General features: G+C 47.1%; 2 protein-coding genes across 8 annotated transcripts in view; one reads left to right on the top strand and one right to left on the bottom strand.

Annotated features, from left to right (window-relative positions):
• Fam219a (family with sequence similarity 219, member A) overlaps nucleotides 1-6,186 on the bottom strand; it is a 50,565-nt gene extending 44,379 nt beyond the window's left edge. For 3 of the 7 annotated variants that reach the window (XM_063288449.1, XM_063288448.1, XM_063288447.1), the window contains exon 1: nucleotides 5,858-5,989. In XM_063288449.1, the coding sequence (XP_063144519.1) occupies nucleotides 5,858-5,884 (27 nt within the window). In that variant the 5' untranslated portion in view covers nucleotides 5,885-5,989. Of the gene's footprint in view, nucleotides 1-5,824 lie in introns of all 7 variants that reach the window. The other 4 variants (XM_006238103.5, XM_006238102.5, XM_006238101.5 and 1 more) reach the window with 2 other exon arrangements.
• Nucleotides 6,187-6,515: 329 nt separating this feature from the next.
• Dnai1 (dynein, axonemal, intermediate chain 1) overlaps nucleotides 6,516-17,016 on the top strand; it is a 70,728-nt gene continuing 60,227 nt past the window's right edge. The window contains exon 1 of the mRNA NM_001024342.1: nucleotides 6,516-6,652. Within this exon, the coding sequence (NP_001019513.1) occupies nucleotides 6,626-6,652 (27 nt within the window). The 5' untranslated portion in view covers nucleotides 6,516-6,625. The remainder of the gene's footprint in view (nucleotides 6,653-17,016) is intronic.

A 17,016-nucleotide genomic window follows, 5' to 3' on the forward strand; every position in this document is an offset into this window, starting at 1 on the left:
ACTCAGGTAGACTTGCTCTTTCCTGGAAGGAAGTGGGGCCCAGAAGCTAATCAAGTTCAAGCAGAGAGGTCTCTGCTTTCAATTCCTGTTCACTCTGGGCTACCAGCAGTTAAAGGCAATGGGTTGCTTGAGGTTTGTGAACGACTCCATCTGAACATCAGCTACCATGGGATCACTGGCCTGCAGAGCCACACTGGGGCCATTGAGAAGCCAAGCCACCCGTAAGAGAAGTGTGTGTCTTTGGCACCCCTTGCCTGCAGTGAAGTAGCACCAGGCTTCAACTCAAGTGCAACCTGCAAGGTATATGAAATATTCTCACAAGAGGAAGGTGTGTTGTCCTTTTCTGGTTGTGGCTCTTGCAGATGATGCTGTAGCATGCACATATTCATTGTAGAATAAACCAGTGGAAGGGCCTAGACATCCAACCAGAGATGATGAGAAGTCGGGCCCGAAATCTATGCAGATTACACTGGAATCCCTGCACTTGGCAGATGGAGGGAGAAGGATCCAAAGTTCTATGTCACCTTTGCTTACACTGTGACTATACCTCGCCTATACACAGAGGAAGGGAAGAGGACAGGAGTTCAAGATCATCTTTAGCTACTTATTGCGTTTGAGGCCAGCCTGGTTTACATGAGTCTCTGTCTAGAAAAGAATAAATTAAAAAAAAAAACAAATAAAACTCTGGTTTCGGGCTGGGGATTTAGCTCAGTGGTAGAGCGCTTACCTAGGAAGCGCAAGGCCCTGGGTTCGGTCCCCAGCTCCGAAAAAAAGAACCAAAAAAAAAAAAAAAAAAACCAAAAAAAAAAACCAACAAAAAAAAAAAACTCTGGTTTCTCTTCTACTCAGTGAGCCAGGCTGCAAGGGAGAAACATTCAGAGAAGCACATATGTATCTCAGTGACTCTTTGAGGCTGAGGGGTCACTGTCATCCTTGTGCGTGTTTGTTCAGAACTCCTGAGTCCACTATGATCCCAGAAGTTGTGCAAAGGTAAAGAGACACCTTCTCTGTTATAAGAAGTCTCTAAAGCAAGAGTGCAGCTTGCACATTTCCTGAGACGCTTGGTGATAGTCCCTTCCCCCATCCACATCCATATCAGAGACCTTGGGGTCATCTGGTTTCCTAGCTCTCCACAACACCTCTCCAGATTCTGCCATCCCACTTTACTCACGTCTGTCCCCTTCCCCTCTCTACATCTGCTTAAGCTCAGACCTTATCTCTCAGACACCTCTCTACTGCCTTCTCACCCTCCAACCTCACCTTCTTCAACCTCATTCACCACGAAAGCAATTACCTACGCTCAAATGTGTTTCCTACAATAATAACCTTTAATTCGTCCCAAATGCCCTCTGGTTTCTTCCTCCATGCCCACTGCCTGGGATTCTTGCCTTTCCTGCACCATGTCAGACTGGTGCTCCTCATCCTCTTCTAAGAGCTGGTGAGCACTGTTGACTCTGTGACAAGTAAGTCCCCCCTTACCATTGGACCAGAGCCCATCGCTGCAGGCACTGAGCCCTTTTTGGTTCTCCTATGGTACTTATTATCTATCCCACGTGCCTCAGTCAGCCCTGCTCTGGGTATACTCCTGCCTTGAGAGTCTCTTTTGTTGATCCCAACACGGCATCTAGGTTCTTTCTTAGTGTGCTTCTGGAGAAAGAGCTGTGTAGGTAAAGACTAAGGCCCTGGCAAGCCCAACCCTAGTTTTCCAAAGAGGAAGATAGAGAGAAATGGCTTCTCTCCAGGTTCTATCCTTAAACTGACAAGAGATCTGACCTCAAGGAACATCTTAAAGGCACTTAGACCAGAGCACACACACTGCCTCCCACAGTGCTGGCTGCTTTCTTTGTGATGCTCTTCTTTCAGGGGCTCCTGTGGCCCAGCCATTGAGTTAACATCCTGGCAATCCTGAGCCCATAGAGTCAGCAGACAACAGAAGTCCTAACTTCCTCTTTCAGCTCCAGTCAGAGGCCAGGATGGCAGTCTTCTCTTACTCTCTCCAGATTACCATGAATTCCTGTTCATTCTGGCATGTATCTATGTCAATATTTTAGGAAGATATGACATATATCTGTCATCATTCTGGAGATCCACAACCAGAGCCCTTACTTGTCTCCATATCCTTACAATACTAATTCATGAACTAAGCAAATGAGTTAATGGGTAATCTGGTTTCAGTGAGACTAGACTAGCATTCTCTGAAGCATGCAATGACAATGTCTGTTGCCAGTGCCATTCTGTAAGCATCTTATGCCTCTGACTGAACAGGAGGCAGAGTATTGCTTGATGAAGTTAAGTACTCAAAAGCTCTGAGTTTTTCTTGCAACAAATCTCTTCCAAGACATAGACGGTATGGCTACACCAACCAGCTGAACAGACAACAGGTCAGAGGGCCTGGGCCTGCCCTTCATACCAATAGCAGCCCACACATTACCCAATTGCTCAGCAATTGAGCAGTTGAGCCCTGGGCATCAAGGAGTTTCCCTGGCTCCGTGAGGTGTGTGGCACAGCTAGCACACACAAGGGCATTCCAGTGTTTCTGGAAGACAGACGGAGCAGGAGAAGAGCCTAGGGAATAGGTCACCAAGAGGAGCGCTCCTTTCTTTTCTAAGGAAACAAGAAGAGACCCTGGGGAGCTCAGAGACAGCCTAGGGCCTGGTTCAGCTGCTGAGATGCAGCCAGGCCAATTAAATAATTGCAATGATGGGGAAAGAAGGGAAGCCACTCCTTTCAGGCAAACTCCCGCCCCAGACAGGAGGCTCTAGGCAGCTGTGGTAACAGCAGCAGCAACAACAGGGCAGGGATTTCTTCGTCTGCCTCCCACTAGCTGAGAGCTAATGCTTAAATTAGCACCTTGGAAACACCCAGATCTACTGGCTGCACCTTCTCTCTAGCTGCTGCCACTCCCCCGAGCCTCCTTTTCAAGACAAGTTTCTCTTTCAAGTAAAAATAAAGAAAAAGATGCTTCTCCTACAGCTCACCTTCCCAAGAGAGGCCTTCAGCATTCTCTTACTACTGTGGGGTGGGGAGGGTTATTTTGATGATGGGGCCCAAGACACAGGCCTCTGTCCATACACCCGGGTCCTGAAAGGACCAACGGGGCCAATACTGGAGCTGCCTTATCTTTTCTTGGGGTCTAAGAAGGCTGACTCCACTCTGCTCTCCGGCTGCTTACTCACAGAGTGAACAAAGAAATAAACTTTTACTGAACCGTGTGCTTCAGCAGGGCAGGGCCCCAGCTGAACTTATGTTGCTAGCCACTGTGCCCCTGATAGCTTGTGTAGTTATCTAGAACAGAGTAGATGTTCAGTAAGTATTTGGTAAATCATTGTTCGGAGTCAATATATCAGGCTTCATGATATTCTTTGGAAGGCAGAATGAGGAACTATTGTTTAAACACTGAATGAATAGGTTATCTCAGTTCAAGGAAGACTTCCTAGAGGTCTCCATAAATAATAGCAAAAACTGGAAGAGATCACAGGTGAATCAGAGCCTGGGACCCTAATTTGATGTCTTTCCCCAAACACCCCTACATTCTACTCTGTGGTGTGCATCTGGATTCCTTATGACCCGAATGAATGTCCTTGGGGAAATGCTACACAAGATTCTGCTGTTCTCAACGGATTAAAGGACACTTAAGGAGTTTGGGGTTGGGGGTGGGGTGGGAGTATCTCTAGACTCCAATATGGGAACAGAGTCAAGAAACAGGACACTGTCTTTGACCCTCAGGTGTGAGACTATATTGCCATTTCTTTAAGATTCCCTCAGCCTCAGGGGTTGGGGATTTGGCTTAGTGGCAGAGCGCTTGCCTAGGAAGCGCAAGGCCCTGGGTTCGGTCCCCAGCTCCGAAAAAAAGAACCAAAAAAAAAAAAAAAAAAAAAAGATTCCCTCAGCCTCGGCACAGCATTCTCTGAAGACTGCTTTAGCCTTCAGAAAAGGGCGTGGGCAGCTATAGCTATCCTAATAGGCACCTCCTCCCCACAAACCTCTCTACTTCAGGACCACACAAACCAAAACAGCCCTGGAGTCTTCTGCCCAGGATTAAGAAAGAATACCAGGAAATAACAGAATCCCCCAAAACAATTGCGCAATCCTGATGACTTTATTCCTTCCTCTCCTTCCCTGGTCAGGTATGATCTTGGGAACCTCAGATAATAAACAAGAACTACCTCCTCTCCTGGACTTACCAGAACCTCCGCCCCTCTCATCCACACATGATCAGCTTAGAGCTGGAAGGGCATCCTAGTTTGAAAACAAGGTTAGCTGAACAGGGAACCTATAAAGTTCTAACTCAGCCCAAGGTCCTTCTTTACTTCCACAGAACAAACTTTTCCCTGGAGATTTTCTGTTTCCCAGCTAATTCTGTAGTGGCATCAAGGTAGGAAAAAGTCCTGCAGCATCTCTCAGTTTAATACCGTGCACGTCTACAAAGCCCATCTGTTTCAGCTTCACGAAACGTAGAAGACACTCATTGCCAGCTCCAAGGCAGTTGATTACCCAGCAAACTACCTGGCATGGAGATTGCCATACTTCCCACCTTCCCACTTGGCTACTGTAATAGGCAAGTTCCTTCTCTATGAAACCACAAAGCATACCAGTCCATTTGGGAGCTGAAGGCCCAAGGGAAGAACCTATTCTGGGCCACCCTAACTAACTAACACAGAGGGAAGAGACTTAGGGAGCCCTCAAGCTTCAGGAGTTGGAGAGCACGGGTCAGCCCTACCAGAAAACAAGGCATTCACTACCTATTGGTTCCTGGCCTATCGCACCTCGTTTTAGCTCTTACTAGCACAGGCCCCAAGGTGGGTTAGGCGAATGAACATGCCTCTACATTCTTTCCCTCTCCCTTCTCTAGGTCAGCTGGCTAGGCCTCTGACTTTCCTACCCATATGCCGACAGCAGTGACAGTCAGGTAGCCTCAGGGCAATGGCCAGCAGGCAACGTCTTCTTTAGGCCATGCCTCCACAAACTGGCATCACCCTCCCCCTTCCATCCCCTCGGCGCCGGCATCGATGACATCATTCCTGCCTGACTCCAGGACCACGGACCGGAGGCAGGATCCCCGCCCAGCAAAGACTCCATGCACGTAGGCCTAAGATGACAAGGGCTCTTCCGAATTCCGAACCGGTCGGCACAGCCCACTCCAGCACAGCTCCACCTCCTATCCTGGAGACACCTTAGCATTCTCATGGATACCCTTGATTCTCCATCTCGCCACCGCACACTCTTCTTCCCTTTCCCGATTCCGATGCCCCCAGATCGAAATGGGCTCCTCTCTCGAGAGGAAGGGAATTCCCAGGTCCTGCAATGAACCTCTGTCCCCACTGGTGCCTGGTTCCTGCTCAGCTTTGCTATCTTTATCTAAAGGACCGCCGGGCAGGTCTCTCCTTTTCTAAAGGCCTATTTCCTTCCTCCCTAGTCTGACCTGCTGGTCTCCTCCCTCGCCCTGAGCATCACAGGCCTTGAGGGTTAACGCCTTTCTCAACCCGACCCCTGGGGCCTGCTGCCAAAGATGCTCTGTGACAGACATCCTCCTAAATTAGCCTCCACTAGCGGTGTGCAGTATAGTGCTTCCCTTGGTCCTATCGGATGGCGTTCTGCATCTGCTGACCGTGCCCTCCGACCTTCCAGGTCCTTCGCTCCCACCGCTGGTAATCTCCCACGGTTTTCTCGCTCTGCAAGTCTCCCTCCCCCGGCAAAGCGTTTTCAGGACTCCCTCCACCTTATCAGATGGCGCCCCCTCGCACAATCCCCACGGCCTAGTTCCTTCCCTCCCCTCCGGCGGCGCCCCTCCCGGCCCTGGCCTGCCCGCCGCCCGCCCCCTCACCAGCGGCTGCATCTCCGAGTGCGCGGTGGGCACCTGGAACCGGTCGATCTCCTCCATCATGGTGCCGGCGGGCGAGCGGGCCAGGGGCCGGGCGCGGCCAGGGACGCCGATGCGACCGCGCGGGGCGGCGGCCCCAGAAGCCCGGCAGATGATGCAGACTAGGCCGCCCTAGACCAGTCGGGCGGATAGGCGGATGGAAGGATGGACAGGCGGCGAGAGGCTCGCGGAATGACTGAGACCGGCGTAGCTCCGTGGGGTTGCCTAGAGCTACCGCGGCAGTAGCCCCGCGGAGCCGCAGGTCTTGCCTCGCCTCCTCCTCCGCCGCCGCCTCCTGTCAGCAGCTCAGCCACTGCGGTGACTCTGCAACTCCACTTCCGGGTCCGGGACACCGCCCGGATCCTGCATTATTCATGAGAAGGCGGTGTCTGGGCGCCCCAGCCCTTCCCACTTGCGGGAGCTCCTTGCGCGGAGGGCGGACTTTCGCTGCGGAGGCGGGGCTTAGCAGAGCCAGAGGATCCCTGCGCGTCCAAGCCCCGCCTCTTCCCCGTGCCCGGAGGGGCTCTAGGTGCGCCTGCGCGCTCGGTGCCTGTCTGTTGCTGGGTAACCGCGTCAGGGAGGAGCTGATGCTGTTCTACAAGGGCGCGAGGACCCACAACGTCAGCTGTCCCTGAAGAACCCTGGTGACTAGGAACTGAAGTGGAAGAGAGTCTGCATTTCCTGTGTGTGGAGAAACTTCTCCCCGGGAGAGGAAGCGTTTTGTAGGTTTTGCAGGGTTTGAGGTGCTTTCTAATTTTTGCGGCAATGCCCTCGAAACAGATTCGTAAGCAGGTAATGTCTTACTGTGGCCTGCTGTCTTCTGATGACCTCTGACCTTAACCGCCAATTATTTCCTGTTGACCTCCAACCTTTCTCTCTCTTGTGTTCCCACTGACCTGATTCTCCTGTTCTCTCTCCCAAGTCCTGCCCTTCTCTCCCAAATTTTCCTGAACCCACAGTCATTTTACTTTTAAGCGAATCTGTATTTTCTTATTATTTCCAGCTCTTCACAGACCCATCTTGTCTAGTCTACCCCCTAAGACCTCAATATTCCATTCAGTCCCTTCCTTGTTGCCCTTTCATTCTTGTCCCAATGGATTTTTTTGTTCAGCACTGCTGCATGGTCCGTGCTGAGTTAAGTGCAGACAAGAGGCCATTTGCCATGTGGGAACTCAGAAAGGGGACACGAGAAGTGCACAGGAGACCCAGAATAGAACAGATCGTATACAGGAGTTTGGAACAAGAAGTCAAGCAGAGAGGAAGAAGAGAAAGACCCCCCCCCTTTTTTTAAACTGTGTTCCCTGCCCTCAAACACGAATCTCCTCCTTATAAGACTCTCATCCACTTAGCCATGGGGACATTAGCTATGTCTCTGTCACCTGGCAAGATGTCATCCCTCCTCACAGGAAATTTGAGTTACTCCTCCCAGAATCACATGCATGACAAGCTAGTCTGAGGTTCTCGAGGTGCATTCTGGGATATAAAAGAATGACAGTGTCCTGCAGAAATTGCTTTTCTAACTTCTAGCAGAGCTTCTACTTTTTTAAAAAAATGCTTTTCTACACTTGAGCCTAGGTATATTGAGATTTGGAGAGCAAATCTGTGTCCATGATATTTAAGACTTCACATATTTTGGTAGTGATTCTTGTATATCAATCTTGTGCCCTCTGCTTCTTTTACACGCATCATCTACAGCTGATCGGTATTAGAGCTCTGTAGCCTTTAAGAGGCTGTCTATTCTTGTATTGGTCATGCCCTGGTTTTATGTTGAGGCAGAATCGTGATTTGAAACTCTTGCTCTGTGCTTAAGGCAGCTGACCCTTAATTTATGGACAGTTTGTTTTAACTTGACATTACCAAGGTTGAGGTAGCTATATATAGTAAAACATGCTTTTGATGCTTCAGGTTTTGATAGAGTTGTTATATCGATACAATCAAAACATAGAATATGTCCTCAATTACAAGAAATTCTCTGTGCCTTAGTCCAGTTGAGTTCTCCCTGCCTCCTACCCCCTAAGCACTAGTCTGCTTTCTCTTAACACAGATGGATTTTTTTTCCTAGCAGCTCATAATTTGAACAGAATGAGTTTCTCTAGTCTTATTTGGGGCAACATCAGTGACTAGTTACATTGAAAACAGAAAGAGGTGACAACAGAGAGGAAAGAGAGAACACCTAGGCCAATGGGCCCTGCACACATCAGCACTGTCTGCTGGAGGGAAGGGGTATTTTAGTACAATTTAAACACTAGGGTGTTGTCAGGAAAGGCTAGGTTGTGCTTATCACGATCTTGTCTCACTGAGATTCAATTTAGATCAACACTAAGCCCTAAACTATGGGATAAGTGGGGCTTGGGACATGGTTTCTGTCTCCCAGTATAACAGAGAACAGAAGGATGAAGGTCTTATTCTTGGGTTGAAGGAGAGAGGGGCATGCAGGTGGGGACAATAGGGAGGCCTCAGGGAGGAGGGCAGTAGGACTTTGGAGCTCATCCTGGTAAGGGAAGGCCAGGATTGGGACAGTTAGATGACAGAGAGAAACTTAAACTCTTTAGTCTGGTCACACTGCCAATCAGAAGGTGGCTGCTGAGACCATAGGCATCAGATATCTGTAGAGCTAGAATTATAGATGGTTGTTAGCCACCCAACGTGGACTCTGGGAATCAAACTCAGGTTTTCTGCAAGAGCAGTGTGTGCTCTCAATGCCTGAATCACCTCCCCAGACCAGCTTTGTAATATTTTCTCTTGCTCTCAAAGTCTCAAAAGTCTAACTGGGTTCTGAGGGCCCAGATGTCCCTGAACGGGCTGTCATCATTACCCAGTGTACTTCAGACCTTATCATTAACGTCATGAAAACTCTCCCATCAGCACACTGACCCGCTCTCTGCCTCTAGACTGATATCCACAGTATCTTTCTGCTCGAGGCCCTAGAAACTGCTCTTGCTCCGTGGCCTTTCCTATCTACCTCCGTCTGCCTCATCTTTCCCTGCCCTAAATTTCCTTTTCCTTTCTTGTGTCTGTTGAGTTTCAACATGGCAGTCATATTTTCCTATAAAGGACTAAGCTCACTTTCTGGAAACAGAACAGGGTGATATGCCTACCACTGGGTAAAGTTTGTTGTAGCAAGGATCAAATCTGTATTCTTATTCATTGTTGATCTCTGGAACATGGATAAAACCTTGCATACATTTAATTCTGAAAAGGAATTGGTTGGATATCTGAATGCATGAGCTCATCTTTTGGGAGTTTTCCTCTGAGTGTGTTTGATGGGTAGGAAGGAGTGTGTCTGGTATGGGAGTCATAGCAGGGAGCTTAGTGGGACCTGGCGGAAAGGAGATGCATGTGTAAACATGTTCTTCTGGTTTCTCTGTGTGCGGCTGCTCTCACAACAGGGCTTTGAATGGTTTGGACTTGAACTATGTGCATCTGTGGCTTAGGAGACTAAGAGCTTATGAAGTCCTCATGAGGTAACTACTCCGTTGTATGCAATAACTACAGATGGGTTGTCACTGCCAGGTACTGTCCTAAGTATTGGTGACACAGAGTGAAATGAAATGGAGGTAAATTGTCAATAAATAAATAAATAAAAATACATGGCGTATTAGGTGATAGTAGGTGCCAAGAAGAAAAACAAACCAGGGTGATGTAGATGGACATTTAGGGGGCCAGATGATTATAATTTAAATAAGGAACTCAGAAAGAGCCTCACAGAGGTGAGAATAGAGCGAGGGCTTTCAGAAAAGGCAAGCAAGGGGTATGGCATCATGGGAGTTTGCCAGGATGTGGGGAAGGAGAGGGAGAGCCTTGGGAAGGATGGCATAGCAAGTGTAAGCTCCTGAGGCTGGGGCCCACTCCTTGTGTTTTGGATTGGCAAGGAAGGGAAACAAGTAGTAGGAAATAGTGTAGGGGAGGTGCCTCTGGCCTGTCTTGCCTTTACCCCACACACAGTTAATCAAATAACTCACACCATATTAAATCGTTCATGATGGCACTCCATGAATCATAATTTGTAATTAAAATGCATGAATGCCAGGCACCATAAACCATGACCAGCTCCAAACATCACTGGTAAATGCCCCAGTAACAAAGTATCCTTCCTGAAAACAGTGAGCATGCCAGCTAACTGTGTGTGTTATGTGCAGGGGCTTTGCAGCGTTGCCAAACATTGCCTGGCAGGCAGACTTCTTAGTAGAAAACCAAATTAGAGTCTTCTGTGAACTCCAGTTAAGAGCTAATTTTAGTTTATGACTAACAAATTTTAGTACCCCTTTATAACTCAGTTGGTTATCATTAAAAGGGAGAAAAAATAAGTTCTGGGATTTCACACCATTTGCTTATAAAAGCCCAAGAAAAGGGATTTACAGTTGGACAACTTTGTGGTCTTACAAGAAACCCACCTGGGGCAACACTTTCAAAGACAGTGATCTAGATGAAAGGTGAGCAGGCAGGGGGAAGGGCAAGAAGAGAGCATTAGGTAACTAAGAACTCTCTTCCTGGGCTTTTCACTTCATTCCTTGTAAATCTCTCTCAATTACACCACTACCACTCCCAAGCCCACTCTACACATCTAGGCTACCCAAACCTCTGCTCTTCCTTCACCTTCCACGCCCTCTCTCTCGAATTCATTCTCCACCTGCAAACCAACCAAACCAAAACAACCCCCTCCCCCCAAAAACAAAAACAAAACCCAAGTGCTAGCACACAGCAAAACCTTGCTTTAAAAAACAAAAATCTGGGCCAGTGAGATGTGAGAAAAAGGCTTGCCATCTGAAACTTAAATTCTACTTCAAGAACCCACAAGCGGCGAGAGAAAACCAATTCCCAGAGTTTGTCCTCTGACCTCCATGTGCATGTTGTGGGCACACAGACACAGACACACAGACACACAGACACAGACACACACACACACACACACACACACACACACACGAGAGCACCCACACAAGTACATGAATAAACAAATAAATATAATTTGAAACAAAACACCAAATCTTTTCAAACTGCCAGTCTAATGAGGTCGTCCACCATTCAGAACTCTTCAGTGGCTCAAGTCTTCACTCACACAGGAAATCCTAAGATTTTTAACTCAGAGCTCAGTCTCCACATTCCATTCTGCTGTCTCCTGCCCTGTTGTCGAAGAAGACAGAGCTAAAGTTCACCTTCCTTCGTCTCTCTGTGTGTATACATACGTACATACATACATACGTACGTACATACATACATACATTATTGTGCCCTACGCTCCCTTCCTCCACAGCAGGCATCATGGTTCGTCATTATTCACTTGCTTGTGTGTTATCGGATTGTCGTATGTCTCTCCTGACGCAGTATGCTTGTTGGAGCATACTGTTGTTGTTGTGGTTTGGTTTTTTTGTTGTTTACAGCTATTTTCTCAGAATGAATGAGGGAATATGGGGTGGGGGAGGTACCATACCATGTCTCCTCACAGTTACTCTAGGGGAAACAGGAAAATCTTCTGAGAAAAATACCAAAGTTTAAGGTACAAATAGACACAGACAAATCCAAAATGGAGAATAAGAAGTAACCAAAGACGTGAGATGATGGTGAGGCAGGGTAGCTCGTAGCTGCTGTCAGCCATGTGGCCTGGTGCTACAGTCACTGGAGAAAGCGCTGAGACATGGTCTTCAGATGCAGTGATTAGGAATTCATTAAGGACTCAGCAGAGAACAACTTCAGAGGTAGAAGCGAGACTGTGAAGTAGAAGGCAGTGAAGACCATATGGGCAAGGATATATATATTTTTTTAAAGATGAAAGTAAAACTTGAATATATTAAGCCCTGTGGCAAAGGGTCCGGATGGAGAGAAGTTGAAGATAAAGGAGAGAAAAATTGAATTATGACTTGATCCAAGTCTCTGAGAAGGTGGGATGGGATCGGCACAGACAGAAGGAGGGATGCTTTGAAACAAGGGAGGGGAAAGGGTGCATGCCAACGATGATCGTTTTGAGGTTTCGTGGCAGGAAGTTGAGAGGGTTTTCCCTTCTCTTCCCCTAATGGTGTTACGGAATCCCTTCTGGAAGTGATAACTAGAAAACAAACTTTGCCAATGGCCGTTCCATTTTGTTACGATGACAGTCATGCATTTTCAGAGTTATGGTCTGAGGTTTGTCATGCGCAATTATCAGATTACAAAACAGCTGTGAGTGTTTGAGGCCAGAACGCATCCCACCCCCGCCCCCACCCCGTTCTACGTGGAGCCTAACACATTGTTAGTATTTGGGACATGCCCGGAACTTGAATAATAATGGCACAGGGCTCTCACTCGGGCTTACCATTGGGCTTTGCAGCCTGCACGAGGATGACGAAGAGTGATGTTGGCTCCTTGGTTCCAGCTGTGAGCGAGCCACATGAAATTGTTTCTGCCGGTCAGGAATGTGGATGCCGTGCTCCATCTTCCCAGGCCTTGAGCACTGACAGGGTGGTGTGGGAGAAGCAGAGAATGTAGCTGTTGATCAAACTTTAGTTCCCCTTCTTTGAGTTGTCACCATGCTTTGGATTTGCTGGATTTTAATGCCCATCGTTTATCTTGCCTCCCTGCCGTACGAGCCCATGGGCATAGAAAACAGTGCAGCTTTGTCCCCTTAGCTGTCATCTAAGGCCCTGCCTCATGGTTGCTGGGTGAATGGTTAGTGGCTGAGTGAATCAGGACATGAGTGGCTAGCAGACGATGCAAAGCTATGTATGGCAATACTTTGAACACTAACTTCTTTCTGCCCACAGAAGTTGTTCATGCCACCCTTATCCTCACGAAAGCAGTCCAGTCCTGAGTACAAGCAGGAACCCTGATTCGGGTGGGTGTTTAGCTTAGGCTCCTCCCCCTCCTATCACTTACCTTATACCCATTTTCTTACTTACCCACGCTCTCCATGTATCATGTATTCAGATCCAGCCCTGGAGTATAAATGGACCAACTGACTTGTAGGTCCTTGAGTGGACAGACACATAGGTCTACACTTCTACCTTCATAACAAGGACTTTAGCCTCTCTCCCTAGAGGGCCCCAGCCATTTCTTTTGCCATTATAGGCCTAATAAATTCTGAGGAATAGGTTTACAGCCATATGAACCCACTGTAAGTCAGTCCATTGTAGAGTATGAGCTTCTCACCCTATGGGCACTTAGCTGACAGGGAGCTTTGTCTCAGTTGCTGCCTAGCACTTCAAGAAAGTACAGCACACAGCCCCGGCACAGGACGGGAACATGATTTCAAGTATGGTCTGTACAGCTTGCATGCCGCTTTCATCGTCATAGGTTGCAAAGACTTAAGTCAGAACAGCATATGTCAGAGGCTGTTTGTATCGTGGGCAAGTTCTTTGAGTTGTAAAGAACAGAACCTCCCCCAAGTCAGCTCAAACAAGGCAGGCGGGAGAATGCACAAAGTGTCTAGGGAGGGCTGTGGATGGTAACATAAGCATAAAGCTATCCTGGCCGTGGAGTTGGAAAACCGTCATTCTGTCATTCTACAGCAGATGCAGAGGCCCGAGGCTTCGTCCTTAACTCACAGCCGCTCTGCTTTTTTTGGTGATGGCTCTTTCCCCCAACCAGCCACTGTTTCCATGGTCCCTGCTCCTCCTAACTTTAGTGTTCCCTGCTCATGATGTTCGCACTGGCTTTCTCCGTCGCATGAGCATGCCGCCAGCCCCTCCGTCTCACCCTAGCTCTCTGTGGCACTGGTTCAGACTCTTAGGGAAAGGGTCTGAGTGACCTTAGCTTAGTGAAGTCAGTCATGGAGTCTGTTATCAGGCTCTGTGAGGAGACAAAGCCACAGAGCCAAAGCTGGGAGCAGGCAGTTTCCTCTAGAAAGAGTTACTCTTTTTTTTTTTTATTGATTCCTTCAATGTAAAATATAACCTGGTTACACTAAAGTAACTTTTGTGTTGTTTCTGGCAAGTCTCTTCTTTCTCCGGAATTGTGCATGAAGGGGCCTCAGATTTCTTCTAGTCCAGTGCCTTCATTCAGGGCTGATATTTACATTACAAAGGTTAGGTCCTTTACAAAAGCCTTTACTGTAGAACTTAAAAATTAGCCCATTTCTGTGGTGAATTTTAAGATATCATATACTTTGCATGTGACTTTTAAAGATGTTACTGTAGGGAACTTGCATTCTTCCCACCATGAGGGCAGTAATTCCTGACTTGCCCCCACTGTAGATGGCTATGAATGTGAACACGATTTAAGGCAGTCATTTTAAGGCACTGAGCCATGTGCAGTACAGGACATCGATTCCTCAGGAAGGGGAACACCCAGTGTGAGTCACACATTTACCCTTGCTCTCTGCCTCTCGGGTACTTTCTTGATCATGGCATGGGTGTGTATGGAGCAGAAGACAGATGCTAAGGGGAGCCTGAGAGGGCGAGAGAGAATCTGGGGAGATTGTGAGAACGGGCAAAGACTTTCAGGCAGGCTTTATAGACATATTTACAGAATTAAAGATTTCTCTGTCTTAATGGATGGACAGATAGGAAATCTTAGCAGAAACATACAAACAATAGGGAAATGCACTATCAGAAATGAAAATTTCATGGATGGCCTGACAGCTATCACAGTGGACTGCGTTGCTAAGCAATGCGTTTGGTATCTTAGGTGCGTTAAAAGCATTTGACTCACAATGGGTTTGTCTGATGTAACCCTGCTAGGAGTAGAGGAACCTCTGTATACACACCTTCTAGTTTGCTAGGCTATAAGCGCATTCTGGGTACATGGATGAATGGAAACGATCCAATTTGCAGAACCAGATTTTTTTTAAATGAAGCTTTAGTAACCTGTGGGAATATGTCATGTGTGTAATTGGAATTTGTATGCTGTTAGAATGCAAGAAGGAAAAATAAGAGGAAGAAAAAAATATGAAGATATAGTGTTCAGAGTTTCCCCAAATGATGGGAAGCCTTTGGGATGATGAGGAACTCATTGAGCACAAGCAGGTTACACACAGTAGAGTCAGGTCTAGCCCCTGATAGTAATGCCTTTGAAAACCAAAGTTAAGAACAAAGCATTCACAGGCTGGGCTGTGCTCAGCAGTCTCCTGAGGATTAGACTCAGAGGGCCCGGCAAGCATCTTGGGGTCCCATGCTGCTGTAGAGCCTGTACCTCACGGGAGGGGGTGGTCTTCATAGCCTGGTCTGCTAGTCCTGCTGCTTCACTCAAAGCCTCAGCCAAGTTTCCAGTTCACCCCACCTTGAGGTAGAAGCACTTCCTGGGGTTGGGAGAGCTGGTTCCCAGGAATCTCCTGAAGGTAACCTGACCCTGCTCTGCCTAGTGCCCAGGGCACAGAGGGAGTAGAGTGGAGAGCTGGCTCTGGGCCTTGGCACCCTGTGCCCTTTCCTTTTGCCTCAGTCCACACATTTGCCACTTCCAAGGAAGCCGCTTTTAGTCTGTGCAATTCACATTCTTCCTAGTAAGCTTGTAGTTTTTCACAGATCTGGTTCAAATCCCTAGTACAAGAAAGGAAGGGGGGGGGGAAGGAAGGAAGGAAGGAAGGAAGGAAGGAAGAAAGAAAGAAAGAAAGAAAGAAAGAAAGAAAGAAAGAAAGAAAGAAATTATCTTAGAAGAGGGAGTAGGGAGAGAGGGAGACATATTGCTTACAGGGAACAGTGATATAAATTATGTATTACTTCTCAATGGAGTCCAGACACGATGCAATTATATATTTAAAGCACTGAAAGAAATTACTATTAACCCAGAATTCTCTATCCAGCACCTCTCAAGAAAAAAAATAATAGGGCAGTGAGACAGCTGAGCATGTAAAAGCTCACCCTGCAGAGCTGAAAGCTGAGTTCAGTGCCCAGAGCCCAAGAGTTGTCCCCCGACTTCCACAGTGTGCACTTACACACACACACACACACACACACACACACACACACACGCACACACACACACACAGGCACACACACAGGCACACACAAGCACACACAGGCACACACACTGATAAACAACAACAATAATAAAAAGGGTCCCTCACAGAAAGGATGAAATACGTTTTCAAGTAAAGCGAAGCTGAGAGGATTTATTGTCCTCATTCATCCAGACACGATGTATTGGTGATAGGAAACACGTTGGTAAAGGCAAATAAAACTTCCCCAACCTATCCATTAATTTTAAAGACTATGCGACTATTTAATGCAAAAGCAATTACTATTATTGTTGTCAGGTGGTGCCCCCAGTGCATGTGGAAATGGAGTATGTGACAACATAGGGAAAGGTCATGGTGATAATGGGATTATAACATAAAGCTATTGTAAGTGGGCTCAGTGATGTTCTCCTGCATTGGTAGGTGAAGTTTAGGCCTTGAGACCCTGTCTACAAAACAAAGCAAAATCCACTATTGTTGCACTGTGAAACGGTATACTATTTATTTCTTGGAAGACAATGATCACATTGTGGAATGTAAAGTGGTCTGATGTTCTTTCCCGTTGTTTTGTGTTTTCTTGAGACCACCTCATATAGCCAAGGCTGGCCAGAAATTTGTTATGTACTCCAGGCTAGGCTTGAACTCTTAATCCTCTGTTCTCTATATTTCAAGAGCTGGGAGTACAGGGGTTCACTACCACACCTGGTTTAGTGTCTTATTCTTGGCAGGTAGTGCGTGTTGTAGACCTTCCAACAAACTCAGGCACACACGTTACACAGAGGCACAGATGAAAAAACCAACGAAGAAAGGGAAATAGAACACTAAAGAAAAATTTCAACTAACATCACACAAAAGGAAAAGATGAGTAAAAATCAAATGTCGAAAAAAAACCCCTCCACCCCCCCCCCACATGAGAACATAGTAAAGGCCAATCAGTACCTTCATCCAAGAGTAGAGTTGATCAGACTAAGGGAAAAAAAGCTCAAAGCCAAGCTGTATGTTGCCTACATAGATAGGGTTTAAATGTAGATACCAAGAGAATGTAAAAGATAGGGGGAATATACTGTGTGAGCCAGGCATGGTATACACCCATAACCCCAGCACTTCTGAGGTAGAGGCAGGACGATCAGGAGTTCAAACCCAATCTCGTGGCTACCTAGTAGTTCAACGCTAGTCTGAGTTACATAAGGGCCCTGTCAATAATGATGATGATGATGATGACGACAACGTTAACAGCCTGCAACAAAGTGACGAGTATGAGCAGTTTTCTTTATTAAACAAACAAAGTAGGTTT

The sequence above is a fragment of the Rattus norvegicus genome, chromosome 5, assembly GCF_036323735.1.
Source record: "Rattus norvegicus strain BN/NHsdMcwi chromosome 5, GRCr8, whole genome shotgun sequence".
NCBI lineage: Eukaryota > Metazoa > Chordata > Mammalia > Rodentia > Muridae > Rattus > Rattus norvegicus.